Raw genomic sequence first — 19,760 nt, forward strand, 5'->3', positions numbered from 1 at the left:
CTCTGCAGAGTGATTTATACGTGATTACAGACCAAAAAAAAAACAAACAAAAAAAAAACATATGAAGGTCAAGACCAATCGCCACCAAAAATTAATCAGCTGAGCGCCAGACCATGATCTATATTCCCATGAAGTTTGAAGACGATCCGATCAAAATTACTCAAAAAAATAAGGGTTTCGTCGACTCCCCTGATTTGCGACAAAGTGACCTTGACCTTTGACCATGACCTTCAAAATTTTATGCGCTGAAAGCGACCTTTATAGGCCTCTGATATGCGAAGTTACAAAAATTTCCAATGATAACTGTGCTCTGCAGAATTTTTTATAGGTGATTACAGACAAACAAACAAACAAAAAATAAAAACAATGTCACCCGCAGGGTGACCCGTATCTTGCCAAAAGGTGACCGTGTGTGACTTCTTTAAGGTCACACTGAGGTGAACAGAGCTGCTATCCACCAGGAGCGACTCCTTGAGGAATATCTGCCTACGAGAGATTCCGATGAGAATCGTTCTACAGAGTAACCATGAAAAATATGCGTTTGCCTCATAACGTCACTAAATGACGTCATTATGTCTCAAGCTTGACATATCGAGAAAGCACTCTTCGAGGTGTTCAATTTGAGGTACTACACGATATGGTTCCTAAAACTTGAAAATTTGACCTTGGGGTCAAATATATTTGACCTCAGGCGCTAACCATGAAGGTCAAGGCCAATCGCCACCAAAAATTAATCAGCTGAGCGCCAGACCATGAACTATATTCCCATGAAGTTTGAAGACGATCCGATCAAAATTACTCAAAAAATAAGGGTTTCGTCGACTCCCCTGATTTGCGACAAAGCGACCTTGACCTTCAAAATTTTATGCGCTGAAAGGGACCTCTACCGGCCTCTGATATGCGAAGTTACAAAAATTTCCAATGATAACTGTGCTCTGCAGAGTGATTTATACGTGATTACAGACCAAAAAAAAAACAAACAAAAAAAAAACATATGAAGGTCAAGACCAATCGCCACCAAAAATTAATCAGCTGAGCGCCAGACCATGATCTATATTCCCATGAAGTTTGAAGACGATCCGATCAAAATTACTCAAAAAAATAAGGGTTTCGTCGACTCCCCTGATTTGCGACAAAGTGACCTTGACCTTTGACCATGACCTTCAAAATTTTATGCGCTGAAAGCGACCTTTATAGGCCTCTGATATGCGAAGTTACAAAAATTTCCAATGATAACTGTGCTCTGCAGAATTTTTTATAGGTGATTACAGACAAACAAACAAACAAAAAATAAAAACAATGTCACCCGCAGGGTGACCCGTATCTTGCCAAAAGGTGACCGTGTGTGACTTCTTTAAGGTCACACTGAGGTGAACAGAGCTGCTATCCACCAGGAGCGACTCCTTGAGGAATATCTGCCTACGAGAGATTCCGATGAGAATCGTTCTACAGAGTAACCATGAAAAATATGCGTTTGCCTCATAACGTCACTAAATGACGTCATTATGTCTCAAGCTTGACATATCGAGAAAGCACTCTTCGAGGTGTTCAATTTGAGGTACTACACGATATGGTTCCTAAAACTTGAAAATTTGACCTTGGGGTCAAATATATTTGACCTCAGGCGCTAACCATGAAGGTCAAGGCCAATCGCCACCAAAAATTAATCAGCTGAGCGCCAGACCATGAACTATATTCCCATGAAGTTTGAAGACGATCCGATCAAAATTACTCAAAAAATAAGGGTTTCGTCGACTCCCCTGATTTGCGACAAAGCGACCTTGACCTTCAAAATTTTATGCGCTGAAAGGGACCTCTATAGGCCTCTGATATGCGAAGTTACAAAAATTTCCAATGATAACTGTGCTCTGCAGAGTGATTTATACGTGATTACAGACCAAAAAAAAAACAAACAAAAAAAAAAACATATAAAGGTCAAGACCAATCGCCACCAAAAATTAATCAGCTGAGCGCCAGACCATGATCTATATTCCCATGAAGTTTGAAGACGATCTGATCAAAATTACTCAAAAAAATAAGGGTTTCGTCGACTCCCCTGATTTGCGACAAAGTGACCTTGACCTTTGACCTTGACCTTCAAAATTTTATGCGCTGAAAGGGACCTCTATAGGCCTCTGATATGCGAAGTTACAAAAATTTCGAATGATAACTGTGCTCTGCAGAATTTTTTATACGTGATTACAGACAAACAAACAAACAAACAAACAAAAAAAATAAAAACAATGTCACCCGCAGGGTGACCCGTATCTTGCCAAAAGGTGACCGCGTGTGACTTCTTTAAGGTCACACTGAGGTGAACAGAGCTGCTATCCACCAGGAGCGACTCCTTGAGGAATATCTGCCTATGAGAATCGTTCTACAGAGTAACCATGAAAAATATGCGTTTTCCCCATAACGTCACCAAATGACGTCATAATGTCTCAAGCTTGACATATCTAGAAAGCACTCATCGAGGTGTTCAATTTGAGGTACTACACGATATGGCTCCTAAAACTTGAAAATTTGACCTTGGGGTCAAATATGTTTGACCTCAGGCGCTAACCATAAAGGTCAAGGCCAATCGCCACCAAAAACTAATCAGCTGAGCGAAAGACCATGAACTATATTCCCATGAAGTTTCAAGACGATCCGATTAAAATTACTCAAAAAATAAGGGTTTCGTCGACTCCCCTGATTTGCGACAAAGTGACCTTGACCTTCAAAATTTTGTGCACTGAAAGGGACATCTATAGGCCTCTGATATGCGAAGTTACAAAAATTTCCAATGATAACTGTGCTCTGCAGAATTTTTTATACGTGATTACAGACAAACAAACAAACAAAAAACAAAAAAACAAACAAACAAACAAAAAAAAAACATACAAGCTGACTAACATATCTTGCAAAAACTTCGTTTTGGCAAGATAAAAATCAAAAAGAGTTGAATAGCGAGTCATCACTAGTCTTGTTACTGCCATCCATTACTTCTTGACATTTTACTGTCACTATAACATACATAATTTAGAAAAAAAAGATAATCCCCTTTATTTCATGCAAATAAAAATAACGGTAATACATCATCCACAGTTTGTCCAATTGGCACGGGATATTCAAAACATCACGAGATGTAATAATCTTATGATTATATCTTATTATATTATATCTTATTATTACGAGATGTAATAATAAGACATGACAAAGGAAATGTATGTGTGCACTTATTAATAATTAATAAATGAATATGCACATTTATTATTTTATCATAAGAAAACTTTGTAGAGCTTTATGAACGCTCCTCACATAATATATAAAGTGAATCTGAAACAGTCACGCACCTGCAATATTTGGCCATAGATTCGAAGACACACCCTTCGTGGTTCATTGTCAATCAATTCCACATCTTCTGGGAGAGCACACTGATATAGCATGTTACTAAGACCACCACTGTAACAATACAAACAATCATCATTACTACTATACTACTTTTACTGTCTGCATATTCAATGGACCAATGGGCTATCAATACGACAGCTTACACAAATGTCAGTTGCATTTTTTTTTAAACCCACAATTCCCGTGAGATATGTCCCATATATTCTTTATCTTCCTCCCCTTGTCCTCCCTTTCCTTCCTTCAAATCGGCAATTTCTCTTATTTCCCTTTTTTTTCTCCCTTTCAATTTAGACACTAACTCTCACCCAATCCCCTCTGCATACCTAACATGTACACAGTCCCGAAGCGATAAGTAAGAGACGAGTGCTCAGGGATGAGAAACAGTGAGTGTTATGATGCAGTTCAATTGTGAAATGTTAAAATACATCTTGACGACCGGTGATGTGTTCGAGTCATGGTTTCAAAGTCGTCCCCAAAATATTTAACAACATAAAGTCAAGGTTTGATAGAAATGTTTCAATTAGTGAGGTTGTCATATTTTATAGGGGCAGATTGTCGTTGAACTCAGTTCAAAATAAAAACTTTTGTTTTGTTATTTTAAGCAACGATTGAAGGCTCACGATGGAGCTTGTACATAATGACGTGTGGGCCAAGCACATTAAGAGTCGCTTGCCACTTTATTGGGAACCATCTATATATAAAGTTGAAAGTGTGTCTGTCTGTGTGTTTCTCTGTGACCTATGTACGCGAAAAGTACTGGACTGATCCTCACCAAACTTCACATGCTGACAGAACATGTACCCGGGAGTGTCCCGATGTAAAAGAATTGTACTTCTGACTTCCGAATTATGACATCACCTGATTGCGTAACGTTAATTTTTCAAGTTCAGCCGATTGACATGGGGCCAACGCCATTTGCAATAGAATGAAAAAATAATGCTACAGTCAATTGAAGACAATGACTTCCGACTTCCCGGTTTCCGAATTATGACATCATCACCTGATTGCGTAACGTTAATTTTTCAATTTCAGCCGATTGACATGGGACCAACGCCATATACAATATATCTAACATATGATTTTAAGTTTTTGTTTGTATGTTTGTTTGTTTGTCTCCACTATGGAAGAATTAGAGGCTCATGTGTATCCCAATTTAGCGACTAATTACAAAAACATACAGTGGCTCTGTGAAAGAACAATCGTGGCTCCACTTAATGAAACAGTCCGTGTAATAAAGCATCAGTTATTACAAGTAGTTCCAGGCGAACAACATAGTCACAAGTCTATTGACACCACACTGGATACTGAGCAAGCCATACATTATCCCACAGAATTTCTAAACTCATTGGAATTACCAGGATTGCCTCCGTACAATCTGTCGTTAAAAGTTGGATGTTATTACGTAATCTAGATGCACCAAAACTTTGCAACGGAACTAAACTGATTGTGAAAAGACTACTACCACATGCAATTGAGGCCATTATCATGACAGGATGTGCAAAAGGAGAAGATGTATTCATTCCACGAATTCCACTCATTCCATCAAATTCAACGATTGAATTTAAGAGACCACAATTTCCTGTATGCCTGTGCTTTGCGATGTCTTTCAATAAGGCACAAGGACAGTCATTGAAAGTAGCAGGGCTGGAATTATCCACTCCTTGCTTTTCCCATGGTCAGCTATATGTCAGATGCTCCAGAGTGGGATCATCAGAGGCTTTATACATATTGGCCCCAGAGGGGAAGACATCAAATATTGTTAATCCTCGAGCACTCCACTAAAATTGAGCTACTTCAGTTATTTCATAAACGGGAATAGGATGTGCGATGAAGGAAATACATGTTGCTGGTGAAAAATAAAAATGGTGGTGGGAAATAAAAAAAAAATGGTGGTGGTGGTTTGTATATATACATATTACAGATATAAATAGAATGGTGAAGGCGTATGGCGTATGTGTATAATATTTTATGATTAAATGGTTATGGGCTTTGTTGATATTTTATAGAATGGTTATGGGCGTAGGTACGTTGTAACTTCGTATACATAATTTATCAGGATAACAGACCTAAATAAATCAAATACGCTGGGCCAGGCTTGGTTATGCCCGACGTATCAATTAAGTCGCAAATGATGACATGAAACCAGCCTCACATTGTTGAGGCATTATGGTTTTTTTATCTGATGCGGCAATAAATCTTAACATTTTTGAACTCGAGTCTTCTGCATATAAAACATGGCGGGGAAAATATAATATTATAGTGGTGATGAAAAAAATAATAATGGTGGCAGCCTCTACAAGTTTTACAATTAACTGTGACATATACTCCTTCAGACCCACCGTCATCCACGGGATTCCTGTGCGGAGCACGGGTATCCCTGCTAGTATACCATAAAACTTTGATTTTCGCAGATTCACAATTCGCGAAACCCAGTTACTCGAAAAATTTTATACAGGGTGCGGCAGAGAAACGGGAGGTTTTAAAAACCAATCTTCGCTACGCCAACATGATCGCAACTTTTGTGACTGATCAACTAGCTTTGAGGTTTCCTGAAGTCTATGAGGCCAGTTCGTTTCAACAAGATGGTGCGACATCTCATACCAGAGCATCAATGGCTGCCGTACGACTACTTTTTCAAAACCACATTATCTGCAGGAATCGCGACATTACTTGGCCTCTAAGGAACCCCAGACCTGTCAGCATGGGACTTTTTTATGGGGGCACTAACAAAGCAAAGTGTATGCTCATTGCCCACATAATATTGAAGAGCTGAAAGAAAGACTTCGTCAAAAAATTGCTGGAATTTCTTTGGAGATGCTATGCCGAGTCATGGGAAATATGTGTGGAAGACTAGAGGATAGGGAGGACACCTCGAGGATGTGATCTTCCAGAAATAAATGGCATGCTAAGTACTTTAAGAGGGCATATTTGTAATTTGGCAAATAAAATATTTATTGAATTACCGAGTTTATTTTATCACCCGGTTCTCTGCCCCACCCTGTATGCCTACTGTTCCTACTTTTGCGGCTCCTATGCTCCAGCTACTTGCAGGTTTTGCAGACATAAACCATCCCCACCCGCCCATAGATCCCAAACAATGTCCACTATCCGCAATCCCCTTAGTGACAACAAGGATGTGCAGTGGTCACATTCGGGTCCATCTGTGCAACGTGCCAAAGGCCGATCTCTTTCTTCTAGTCCCGCGGCCTTATCCCACAAACATCGCTTTCTATGATTCTACATTTACATTTGTGACCTTTAGTGCTTATTGGTTCAATTACGGTACCCTATTTGTGACATCATTAAGTCAATAGCCTAATGGGTACGAAACATAAGGATAGTGGAGGAGATGCGTCTGCTCCCAGGAGGCAGGAAAAAAATGATGAGTTTTGAGTCAAAGTGGAGTTGATTGAGCGACTCGCAAAGGGTGACAGTGCGGCTTCTGTGGGCAGGCATTATAGTGTGAAAGAGTCAACTGTACGATACATAAAGAAAAACGAGAAGGCGATTAGTATCACGGTTAGTGCAGCACCCAGTGCCAAAGTGGTTATGCAAGTTGGGGACATCCATGTTGTAAAGGAAATGGAGAAGGCATTGAATGTGAAAACATCACAGCTCTGCATAAAAAAGGTGCAAAAACTCATCCCTGCAACTACAGACCAACCAGCCTGCTCCCAATCATCAGCGATGTCATGGAATCCATCATCGCATCCGACATCAAATCCTTCCTCTTCTCCAATTACTTGATTTCCGAGCATCAATTTGGTTTGAGACCAGGTCACTCTACCCTGGACTTGCTGCTTCTGCTTTCCCAACATTGGATGGAGGTCCAAAATGCCAAACATGAGATCAGAGCCATCTCTCCAGACATATCGCGAGCTTTTGATACGGTCTGGCACCCTGCCCTGCTCAACAAACTCTCTTCCTATGGTATCCAAGGCAATCTCCACTCATGGCTCACAGACTTCCTCTCCTGTTGCAGTTAATGCGTGGCTCTTCATGGAATTCTCTCATCTCCTCTTCCTGGCCAGGCTGGAGTTCCTCATGGCAGTGTTCTCGGCCCTGTGCTTTTTCTGATTTTCATCAATGATCACTCTGACTCAATGGAAAATCCTCTTTATCTCTTTGCTGAGTCCACCCTCTGCCATACCATCTCTCATCCCTCTAATAAGCAGGCAGCAACCTCTTCACTCTCTGCAGACCTGGATAAAATCACAAGCTGGTCAAACATTTGGAATATACTGTATCTCTCAATCCGAACAGATTTCACACCTTCACAATGTCTCTCTGAAAGGACCATCTGGAGAACTCCCCCATTTACTTTCTCAACAATCCACTTGAAGAAGTCCTTTCATTCAAGTTTTTGGGCCTCACTATCTGCCACAATTAAGGTACCAATGATGCTGCACCATGCCCTGAATCCGCATGCTCTCAAGGGCAAAAAATAAGCACACTCTGCCCGATTTGGTTCAATAACTGTTTTTGTCCCTCAAGTGGAGAAGTACCTGGCAGAAAAGAACCTCTCCCTCAAGGTCCTCCTACTGGTGGATAACACCCAAGGCCACCCCAAGGAGCTGAAGGTGGCCCATCCCAATGTCGAGGTGGTCTTCTGCCACTGAACACAACCTCCCTAATCCAATCACTCGACCAAGGGGTAATTGCCACTTTCAAGACAGAGTGCACCCGCCACACCTTCCGTCACATCTTGGAAGCGATGGAGACCAACCCCAAACTTAGTGGCAGGAAATATTGGAAGTACTTCAACATAGCTCACTGCATCAGCGCCATGAACAACCCTCACAACAAAGTCACAGCCTCCACCATCAATGCTTGCTGGCAGAATATATGGCAACAGGCAGACAATGAATTCAAAGGTTTGCCTGACAACAATGAGGACTGAGAGAGAGGTTGAAAAATTGCCGGGTTGGCACAGGAGATGTGAGGGGAAGGATTTGACGACGTGGAGCCTGAATAATTGGAGGAACTCATCGCCTTGCATGGGGAGGAGCTGATTGAGGACTTGGAGGACATCATCAAGGTTGCCAAGGAGGGCAGTGAAGAGGAGGAAGAGGTCGGGAGGTCTAAGTTAACCATGAAGTTCCTGGCTGAGGTGCTGAAGGATATGAAGGCAGTCTCTGACTATTTACAAGATGCCGACAAGTGATGGGGTGATACCTCAAATTCAAGAGAGGACTGGTTGATATTTTGCTGCCATACAAAGAGCTGCACAGAAACCTGCAGCACTCAGAAAAACAGCAATCTAATCACCCATTTTTTCCCACTTTGTTCTCTCCACCTCAACAGCATCAGCACCCTCACCTGCATCCCCAACAGTGGAGTTCACTGGATTCAGACTCCTCATCTATCTATAATTCCAGCAATGTGTGTGTGTGTGTGTGTGTCCGCTGTTTCTCGACAACCTCTGGTCCGATCTAATTGAAACTTGCCAGGTATATTTCTGGGGACCTGAGTATACGCCTTTTCAAGTTTTGATATTAATCGGACAAGTGCTTCCCAAGTTATGGCCATTTATTTACCAAACCAATGGCAAGACATGTTGTTGCGTGGGCGTGGCCGATGGGGAAGGGAAGCACAGCCACGTTCCCCATTACGGGTTACAACGTACGGGCTTCCGGAGAGTGATGACTTCGTGTATTCTAATAATTTCTCGATTTCTTATGCGCATTTATAGATAAACAGAATGGCCCAAGTTATGATCCTTTTCATATTAGACGGTGTATAAATTTCGGGAACATGAGAGTGCTGGTATGCTCCGAACCGGGAAGTAAATTTTTTCTCTCTCTTCTCTTCTCTTTTTGTTTTTCCTTGCCACGACATTGCGAAAAGGTAAAATACGTTGGCGCTAATTGAATAATTGGGTATTAAAAATAAATTGCGAATAATCGTAACTGCGAATAATATCGAACTTCCGGGTCACGCACGTACAGGCAAGTGAGAGCGAAGAAACGGCCTGTGTGGTTTATTTATTATTATTATTTTTTTTTTTACGGGCACGTACTAGTGATAATAATCACATCAAAAGAAAGTAAAAATTGTTTACAGTATTTTTATTTGTTAGCATTTTAATTAAATTGAAATTACGTGCATTGGTGTTCTGAAACTTAAAAAAAAATTCCTTATGAATCACTGGCCCCCCATGAACCGAACTCCCTTTTTGCCATTGAAACAATGCTCAGACATTTGTGGATATGCGATTCATGGCAGTTTTCAAGAACATATCCCCACGAATGTCGGGGTTTTTACTGTACCTTCTTGAACCTTGCCTTTGTCGACTGAGGATGCAAATTATGGTCGTCATAGAATTTAACATGCGATATGTGATTTACTCCAAAGCCAGAGACACAACATATTGGACAAGTTCAAAGTCGTGCGATATGCCTCCACCCACATTATTAAATCATTACACATACTTGTACCAAGTTTGATTTAAATCCCTTCAGCTGTTCTCAAGTATCACATTTTTACCTGATATGGTCTCTGATCTTTGAAGTACCAAGCATCAAGACCTATCCTACTCCACATACCAAGCATCAAGACCTATCTTACTCCCCATATCCAGCATCAAGGGCTATCTTACTCCACATACCCAGCATCAAGGGCTATTTTACTCCACATACCCAGCATCAAGGGCTATCTTACTGCACATACCAAGCATCAAGGGCCATCTTACTCCACATACCCAGCATCAAGGGCTATCTTACTGCACATACCAAGCATCAAGGGCTTTCTTACTCCACATACACAGCATCAAGGGCTTTCTTACTCCCCATATCCAGCATCAATGGCCTTCTTACTCCACAAACCCAGCATCAAGGGCTTTCTTACTCCCCATATCCAGCATCAATGGCCTTCTTACTCCACAAACCCAGCATCAAGGGCTTTCTTACTCCACATACACAGCATCAAGGGCTTTCATACTCCACATACCCAGCATCAAGGGCTTTCTTACTCCCCATATCCAGCATCAATGGCCTTCTTACTCCACAAACCCAGCATCAAGGGCTTTCTTACTCCACATACACAGCATCAAGGGCTTTCATACTCCACATACCCAGCATCAAGGGCTATCTTACTCCACATACCCAGCATCAAGGGCTATTTTACTCCACATACCCAGCATCAAGGGCTATCTTACTGCACATACCAAGCATCAAGGGCCATCTTACTCCACATACCCAGCATCAAGGGCTTTCTTACTCCACATACACAGCATCAAGGGCTTTCTTACTCCCCATATCCAGCATCAATGGCCTTCTTACTCCACAAACCCAGCATCAAGGGCTTTCTTACTCCCCATATCCAGCATCAATGGCCTTCTTACTCCACAAACCCAGCATCAAGGGCTTTCGTACTCCACATACACAGCATCAAGGGCTTTCATACTCCACATACCCAGCATCAAGGGCTTTCTTACTCCACATACACAGCATCAATGGCCTTCTTACTCCACATACACAGCATCAAGGGCTTTCTTACTCCACATACACAGCATCAAGGGCTTTCTTACTCCACAAACCCAGCATCAATGGCTTTCTTACTCCACATACACAGCATCAAGGGCTTTCTTACTCCACATACACAGCATCAAGGGCTTTCTTACTCCACATATCCAGCATCAATGGCCTTCTTACTCCACAAACCAAGCATCAAGGGCTTCCTTACTCCACAAACCCAGCATCAAGGGCTATCTTACTCCACACACCCAGCATCAGGGGCTACCTTACTCCACATACACAGCACCAATGGCTTTCATACTCCCCATATCCAGCACCAATGGCTTTCATACTCCCCATATCCAGCACCAATGGCTTTCATACTCCCCATATCCAGCATCAAGGGCTTTCATACCCCACATGCCCAGCATCAATGGCCTTCTTACTCCACATACACAGCATCAAGGGCTTTCATACTCCACATACCCAGCATCAGGGGCTACCTTACTCCACATACACAGCATCAAGGGCTTTCATACCCCACATGCCCAGCATCAGGGGCTATCTTACTCCACGTAGTCAGCAAGAAGAGCTTTATTAACTACAAATGCTTTATTACTACCAGTAACAAAAACAATGGCTTAAACGCAAGTTCTCAAGTCCGAGTCCAGAAAGACAAAAAAGAAAATGGAAGTAGAGTCTGATATCACAGATTTTGAAACAACCTAATGACGCTGATGCGGAATGCAGATTCGGGAAGTGTTCGCCATGTGCCTTGCAGGAACTCGCGACACCAGGTGAAGGCACGATGGCGCAGGTCTTCATCAACCCGCTCCCCCCGCGTGGGCATATCAACGTTCGGCATGACGCACACCTGTACAACACAAGCAGTTCATGTTGCCACATGTTTCTGTAATACACAACCACTTCATCTGGATATTTTTAACTTATCTACTGTTTCTGCTGCCACTACCTTTCCAGGGACACCAGTCCATGCATCAAGTACTCCATGAGTAAAAGTGACCCTGCCTTACTGCAGTCTTAACTCTCCGGCTAAGACCCCTGGTCCTATCACTGTCTACTCTGTTGAATAATTAATCTGCAGTTATTTTATCTCTACCTTTAATTATCTAAAACAGCTCTATCATATCTCCTCGTAACTGCCTCCTTTCTTGTGCATAAAGCCCTGTCTCCTTCAGCTTCTCCTCATAGCTGAGTCTAACGAGGACCGGATTCAATCAAGTTGCCTTGCACCAAACCCTCTCCATGGCATCGATGTCCTTCCTGGAGTTGTGGTGACCAAAACTGCATACAATACTCTAGATGTGGCCCTCACTAAATTCCTGTACAATGTTAACACCACCTCTTTTGATTTATAAATGATCCCCCTCTGAATACAACCGAAAACCCTATTTGCTTTACATGTAGCCACCTGGCATTGTGCTGCCCACTTACCTCCCGCATCTATTACCACCCCCAGATCCTTCTCCTGTGTGACACACTCCAAAATTACCCCCTGCATCCTATAATCTCTATTTTCATTGTTCTTTCCCATTCCCAACACCTTACACTTGCTCAGGTTAAGTTCCATCTGCCAATCTATAGAAGGATCAATACTTTCCTGAATCAGATCACCACCTCCTCTGCTATCCACTTTACCTCCAAGCTTTGTGTCATCCGCAAAGACGGAAAGCTTACTCTTCACCCCACTATCCAAATTGTTGATGCAAATAATGAATAGTAATGGTCCGAATACTGATCCCTGAGGTACACCTCTACTTGCATCCTCCCAGCAAGACATCCTCCACCTCACAGCCACTCTTTGCTTCCGACCACGAAGACATTTTGTAATCCAATTGGCCACCTGACCAGCCACTCCACAAGCCCTCACTTTGGCTAACAACCTCCGATGTGGTACCTTATCAAATGCCTTCTTAAAGTCAAGATATACTATGTCCACTACCTTTCCCTCATCCACCCAATCAGACACTGCTTCATAGAACTCTAAAAGATTTGTTTTAAAACAGGAACTACCTTTGGTAAACCCATGCTGACTACCTTTAATTAGTTTGTATTTGTTTTAATGGATTCCTCATCTGGTCCTTAATTAATGTTTCCAACACCTTCTCCACAACTGAAGTCAAACTAACAGGTCTATAGTTTCCCAATTCTTTTCTGGATCCGATACGTTCTGTGTGTTGCCACTTATTGAAACAAGCCTCGACCATATTATATACATACATATATATTTTTTTAATATATATATTTGGAGGATCGCTTGAGGACGGGAGCTCTGCACTGGGTGGCGCTATGAGAGGGTGTAGGGCAGCCCGGAATCATGGCGAAACCCAATTCTTATCCCTGTGTCCTAAGAGGCGACCAGGGTTGCGTCAGGAAGGGCATCCGGCGTAAAACATGTGCCAAATCACGATGCGGATCATAACGGATGATCCGCTGTGGCAACCCCTAACGGGAGCAGCCGAAAGACGAACAACAACAACAACAACAACATGTGTATATATATATATATATATATATATATATATATATATATATATATATATATATATATATATATATATATACGAACTAATTAAAGGTAGCCAGCATGGGTTTACCAAAGGTAGTTCCTGTTTAACAAATATTTTGGAGTTCTATGAAGCAGAACATTATATCGATATTTCCACTATCTTCCACTTCTCGATAATAATTCCACAAACACATTAACGACATTCAGCCAAGGATCCTTCACTCACAGTCGTCGTTAACAAATGGAATAGTCTCCGTTGAAAGGTAGTGGAAGCAGAAACAGTGGATCGGTCTAAACTGGGTTTAAACTGGAAACACTTGAAGTAGCGAGGTAGAGTACGTAGATATTGGCAGGAAAAGGCGGGCATGATCGCTCTGGAGAGCCTCCTCCTCCTCCTATCCGGGATTCCTTGTGTAACCTCAGAATAAATAAATAAATAAATACATGTTGATGCAAAGTAATAATCCAGTTATTAAATAAAATACTGAAGACATTTATATCAAAGAAAATCAAAACAAACCTGGAAAATAAGTACAAGAAGAATCCCGACGCTGGATAAAACCTTACTACCGGTAACCCACCACCTCATCGACCACCTTCCGACCTCTCTCTCTCACACCAACTCATGTACACACTTCTTCTTCTTCCTCTTCAGCGTCTCGCTGATTCCGTGCGCTTCTTCTTCCTATCTTGCTCCTTCCTCTTCCTCTTCAGCGTCACGCTGATTCCTTGCGCTTCTTCTTCTTCTTATCCAGCTCCTTCCTCTTCAGCGTCACGCTGATTCCTTGCGCTTCTTCTTCTTCTTATCCTGCTCCTTCCTCTTCCTCTTCAGCGTCACGATGATTCCGTTTACTCAGGGTCAGTGGACTCTGAAGTTCATTACGGGACTGTATATCTATCCAAACGGAACCAGTGCTGTCAGCGTCCTTGGCTTTCTGGACGACTGTACTCCAAACATCCAATTAGATGTTTGGAGTACAGTAATTTATAAAACTACTGAAATATATATATACTGTATTTGAAAGAACGCGAACTTCCGACCGGAAATTTTTACATCTCAAACAACGTGGTCCCATATTACATATATGAATACAGTACTATATATAATGGGATTCTGCACGAGTTACAACCAACCAACCACCAAACTCCTCAGTGTAGTGAGGTGTTTTGAATTATAAGCAGGAGGTATGTTTTTGCTTCATACACATAACTTCATGGCTTTTTTATTTTTACCTATACACCGCTCAAAGTAAAGGTATGCGTCAGAAGAAAGTGCCTTCCGGTCACCTCACATTTTTTTTTGCCGTGACTCACGACTTTCTGTTGAGTCACGTTCTCGCGATAAATTCACAAACTTTTTTTTATTTTATTTCTCGGCATCAAAATATATTTCCAACACGAAAAATTCCAACAAAGAGACGGTGTATGATTGGTCAATTATCGACAACATCCGGATCCAATGAAATGTCTTGTTATTGAGGGGGTTCATTTTTGGCGCGAAATACCGGTCTTGCCACGCTTTCATTTGGACACGTTTTACATTGTCACACTTTTTCATAATTTGGGGTTCACACGTCTGGAACGCGTTGCATATTTTGAACAAGACCGCCCGTTGGGCGGATACTCTGATAGTATAAGTGTATAATATGGCAAACGGCCTCAAACGGGATGTAATAAAATTCCCAAACGGGCAAAACGATTATTTCTCAGTGTCATTTACCTGAAGCTTTGCAGAGAAAAACAAATGGGTCACTTTACCGGATGACGTAAAATAAAGGAAATCGCGGGAAGTTCGGACCGACCGAGATAATTCGCACCCTCGTCTTCTGAAAACCGCGGTGTTTCTCAACGAGCAAAAATACAACCGTCGCTTCGCTGATGAGAATATAAAGAGGGGTGGGGGAAAGAGGGGCAGGAGGGGAAAGGGGGGTGTTCTGGACATGCGTTTAATCGGGGAACTTAAGGGAAAGTGCTGAGATTGGTCCCCTGATGCCCAGCATTGAACAAAATTGGTACGTTAAAACAGCACGTTCAAACGGGTCATACTCAACAATGCCCACATACCGCCCAGAGAAGTCCGTGGGGGTGGAGGGGCTTTAGGAGGTAAGCATGAGGGGAGGGAAGGTGAAGGCAGCGCAAGGGAAGGGGGAGTCGAAGGCAGCGTGAGGGAGGGGGAGTCGAAGGCAGCGTGAGGGAAGGGGGAGTCGAAGGCAGCGTGAGGGAAGGGGGAGTCGAACGCAGGGTGAGGGAAGGGGGAGTCGAACGCAGCGTGAGGGAGGATGAGTCGAAGGCAGCGTGAGGGGAGGGGGAGTCGAAGTCAGCGTGAGGGAAGGGGGAGTCGAAGGCAGCGTGAGGGAAGGGGGAGTCGAAGGCAGCGTGAGGGGAGGGGGAGTCGAAGTCAGCGTGAGGGGAGGGGGAGTCGAAGTCAGCGTGAGGGGAGGTGGAGTCGAAGGCAGCGTGAGGGGAGGGGAAGTCGAAGGCAGCGTGAGGGAAGGGGGAGTCGAACGCAGCGTGAGGGAAGGGGGAGTCGAAGGCAGCGTGAGGGGAGGGGGAGTCGAAGGCAGCGTGAGGGGAGGGGAGTCGAAGGCAGCGTGAGGGGAGGGGGAGTCGAAGGCAGCGTGAGGGGAGGGGAGTCGAAGGCAGCGTGAGGGGAGGGGGAGTCGAAGGCAGCGTGAGGGGAGGGGGAGTCGAAGTCAGCGTGAGGGGAGGGGGAGTCGAAGTCAGCGTGAGGGGAGGGGGAGTCGAAGGCAGCGTGAGGGGAGGGGAAGTCGAAGGCAGCGTGATGGGAGGGGGAGTCGAAGGCAGCGTGAGGGGAGGGGGAGTCGAAGGCAGCATGAGGGGAGGGGAAGTCGAAGGCAGCGTGATGGGAGGGGGAGTCGAAGGCAGCGTGAGGGGAGGGGAAGGCAAAGGCAGCGTGAGGGGAGGGGGAGGCAAAGGCAGCATGAGGGAAGGAGGAGTCGAAGGCAGCGTGAGGGAAGGGGGAGTCGAAGGCAGCGTGAGGGAAGGGGGAGTCGAACGCAGCGTGAGGGAAGGGGAAGTCGAACGCAGCGTGAGGGAGGGGAGTCGAAGGCAGCGTGAGGGGAGGGGGAGTCGAAGGCAGCGTGAGGGGAGGGGGAGTCGAAGTCAGCGTGAGGGAAGGGGGAGTCAAAGGCAGCGTGAGGGGAGGGGGAGTCGAAGGCAGCGTGAGGGGAGGGGGAGTCGAAGTCAGCGTGAGGGGAGGTGGAGTCGAAGGCAGCGTGAGGGGAGGGGAAGTCGAAGGCAGCGTGAGGGAAGGGGGAGTCGAATGCAGCGTGAGGGAAGGGGGAGTCGAAGGCAGCGTGAGGGAGGGGGAGTCGAAGGCAGCGTGAGGGGAGGGGGAGTCGAAGGCAGCGTGAGGGGAGGGGAGTCAAAGTCAGTGTGAGGGGAGGGGAGTCGAAGTCAGCGTGAGGGGAGGGGGAGTCGAAGGCAGCGTGAGGGGAGGGGAAGTCGAAGGCAGCGTGAGGGGAGGGGGAGTCGAAGTCAGCGGAGGGGAGGGGGAGTCGAAGTCAGCGTGAGGGGAGGGGGAGTCGAAGGCAGCGTGAGGGGAGGGGAAGTCGAAGGCAGCGTGATGGGAGGGGGAGTCGAAGGCAGCGTGAGGGGAGGGGAAGGCAAAGGCAGCGTGAGGGGAGGGGGAGGCAAAGGCAGCATGAGGGAAGGAGGAGTCGAAGGCAGCGTGAGGAGAGGGGGAGTCGAAGGCAGCGTGAGGGGAGGGGGAGGAAAAGGCAGCGTGAGGGAAGGGGAAGTCGAACGCAGCGTGAGCGAAGGGGGAGTCGAACGCAGCGTGAGGGAGGGGGAGTCGAAGGCAGCGTGAGGGGAGGGGGAGTCGAAGGCAGCGTGAGGGGAGGGGGAGTCGAAGGCAGCGTGAGGGGAGGGGGAGTCGAAGGCAGCGTGAGGGGAGGGGGAGTCGAAGGCAGCGTGATGGGAGGGGGAGTCGAAGTCAGCATGAAGGGAGGTGGAGTCGGAGGCAGCGTGAGGGGAGGGGAAGGCAAAGGCAGTGTGAGGGGAGGGGGAGGAGAAGGCAGCGTGAAGGGGGGGGGGGAGGAGAAGGCAGCGTGAAGGGGGGGCTAGGCGAAGGCAGCATGAGGGGAGGGGGTGGCGAATGCAGCGCGGGGTTCGTCCTCGTCACACAATGAACCTGTCCACAAAATTTCATCTGGATCCGTTAACAAACATTCATTGTACAATTAAAACGCCGCTAAAAAAGGTAATGACGTCATTGTGTCATATTGTATATCACAAGATTGCGCATTGAATTCACAACATTTTGGAATTGGTTGCATGGAAATTGGATAAAAATCGACCGCACTATGGCAAAATGACGATTTTGACCTTTTCATGACCTCGACCTTGACCTTTGTACTCTTAATTTTGTAATTGGTATTAGAGTGTGGGGAACAGAACAGTCAACATTTTGGTGTTGGTTTCATGCAAATCGCATAAGAATTGACCATGTTATGACTAAAACCACCGCACATTTTGCAATGTCATGACCCCCCCTGACCTTTGACTCCCAACCGCTAATAAGGGTTATTACATCATTGTGTCATGTCACATATCTCAAGATGGGGCATTGAATTCTGAACATTTTGGCATTAGTTGCATGCAAATAGGATACAAATTGACCGCGCCATGGTAAAAAGACGATTTTGACCTTTTCATGAACTTGACCTTGACCTTTGACCGATCGCTCCCAAATTATAATCAAATGGTCCTCGGATAATAACCAATCATCCCACCAAATTTGCTGCGATTCAGTTCAATACTTTTGGAGTTATGCGAATAACAAACAAACAAACACACATATTCACAAATAAATAAATAAATACACAGCGATCAAAGCATAACCTTGGCAACAAAGTTTGCGAAGGTAACAATCAAACAGATAAGGGGTGGAAACAACCACCTTCACCTTCGGTGGTGGAGCTAACAAGACACACATATATATATATATATATATATATATATATATATATATATATATATATATATATATATATATATATATATATATATATATGTATATATATATATATATGTATAAACACCACAAACACAAACACACAGACACACATACCGACAAGACAAACACACATATATAGTTGCCGGCGTGCGAGCGGCCAGGTAACTCGAATCGTGGCACGTCGCCCACCGGACGGACAATTCTGTCGTGACCCTCTCGGACTAACGCCGGGAACTAGTCACGGGTGGGCCTTTCGGCCTCACCACGATCGTGCCAATCGGCCCCCCGCGTGGGATAGGGTTGTTCGCCAAATTAGACCTACCTAAGTACCCACACGGAGGGTAGACCGGGCGATCGCACCTCGCCGCAGGTGGACTCTGGACACGGGCCACTTTAAGCGACCCGTTCCGTACTATCGGGAAAACCGAGCGGTGTTATCGTCAACCTCGACGGTTCCGATTAATAATTATCGGGCGTATTTAGCCCACTACCAACCCTTTACATGAAGTAATATGGAGATTCAATTAAAGAAAAGACGAAGCGAAACGGGAAAAACAGTTCAACATGAGGCACATTTATTCCGCGGCACATGGAAAGCACACATATACAATTACAACAATTATGCACCAAAAGCAATTGCAACAAAAGAAACACAACAATGCAGATCTACTACCGACTACGCGAGCACACGGCAACACTTACACAGTTTTACTTTACAGACGGCGCCGACAACACATATACTCAAAAGCAAAAGAAAAGGGCCACCCTCAACGACAAGGGGACAGACGGGACCTGTGGGCGCGAGACCGGGTGGAGCCTACCCGTCTTGTGATGAGCCGCAAATGTGGCGGCGGTGCCCCGACTCTGCGCTCCTCCGCGGGTTTCGTTGGCACTGCTTGGAATGGGGTGGGAACGGGGCCCCCTTTCCGCACTATCTCAGCGCGGGGGGGAAAAAGGGGGGAATTGTTGATGCTCTGGGGAAAGAGGATAGCTGGCTTGCTTGGGTCCTGCGACGAGCGACTCCACTGCGACCTCGACCGCGCTCCCGGCTTCCCCTCTCTGCAGCTCCCCGACAGACTGACTCTCCTCCAGACCCGTCTTGACAGCTGCTGCCACACTCCGCCGCCGCCACACCTCTCCAACTCGCCCGAGCCCAAAACTGACTGAATTCGCCCCGCGCTCGGCGCTTTTTAGTGGTGTAGGAGATCCCATATGCAAATTTCTGGATCAGGATGATCTCGGGGGAGGAGCCACGCTCGCCGATTAGACGGAGGAAAAGTGGGCGTGACCCTCCCCTGATCCTCGAATTTGCATATATCGATTCTACTCCGACGCGCCTGGAGGCGGGGCCAAATCGCCCCACGCTTGCTGATAGGACGGATCAGAAGTGGGCGTGTATCATTCG

The 19,760-nt window shown here is 45.2% G+C and overlaps 1 protein-coding gene across 12 annotated transcripts in view; it reads right to left on the minus strand.

The window, feature by feature from the left end:
• The window catches only part of LOC147035158 (choline kinase alpha-like), a 70,532-nt gene extending 56,477 nt beyond the window's left edge, over positions 1-14,055 (minus strand). For 4 of the 12 annotated variants that reach the window (XR_015061516.1, XR_015061518.1, XM_085894517.1 and 1 more), the window contains exons 1-4: positions 13,898-14,053; positions 13,604-13,795; positions 11,573-11,721; positions 3,336-3,444 (exon numbers count right to left, since the gene is read on the minus strand). Coding sequence is in view for 10 of the 12 variants with exons in the window: in XM_085894517.1 (XP_085750643.1) it covers positions 3,336-3,444; positions 11,573-11,721; positions 13,604-13,795; positions 13,898-13,966 (519 nt within the window). In the remaining 2 variants the exon portion in view is untranslated. Of the gene's footprint in view, positions 1-3,335; positions 3,445-11,572; positions 11,722-13,603; positions 13,796-13,897 lie in introns of all 12 variants that reach the window. The other 8 variants (XM_085894465.1, XM_085894472.1, XM_085894455.1 and 5 more) reach the window with 6 other exon arrangements.
• Between the last annotated feature and the right edge of the window lie 5,705 nt (positions 14,056-19,760).

The sequence above is a fragment of the Eptatretus burgeri genome, chromosome 1 (genome assembly GCF_056783735.1).
Source record: "Eptatretus burgeri isolate ZD-2024b chromosome 1, Ebu_testis_v1, whole genome shotgun sequence".
NCBI lineage: Eukaryota > Metazoa > Chordata > Myxini > Myxiniformes > Myxinidae > Eptatretus > Eptatretus burgeri.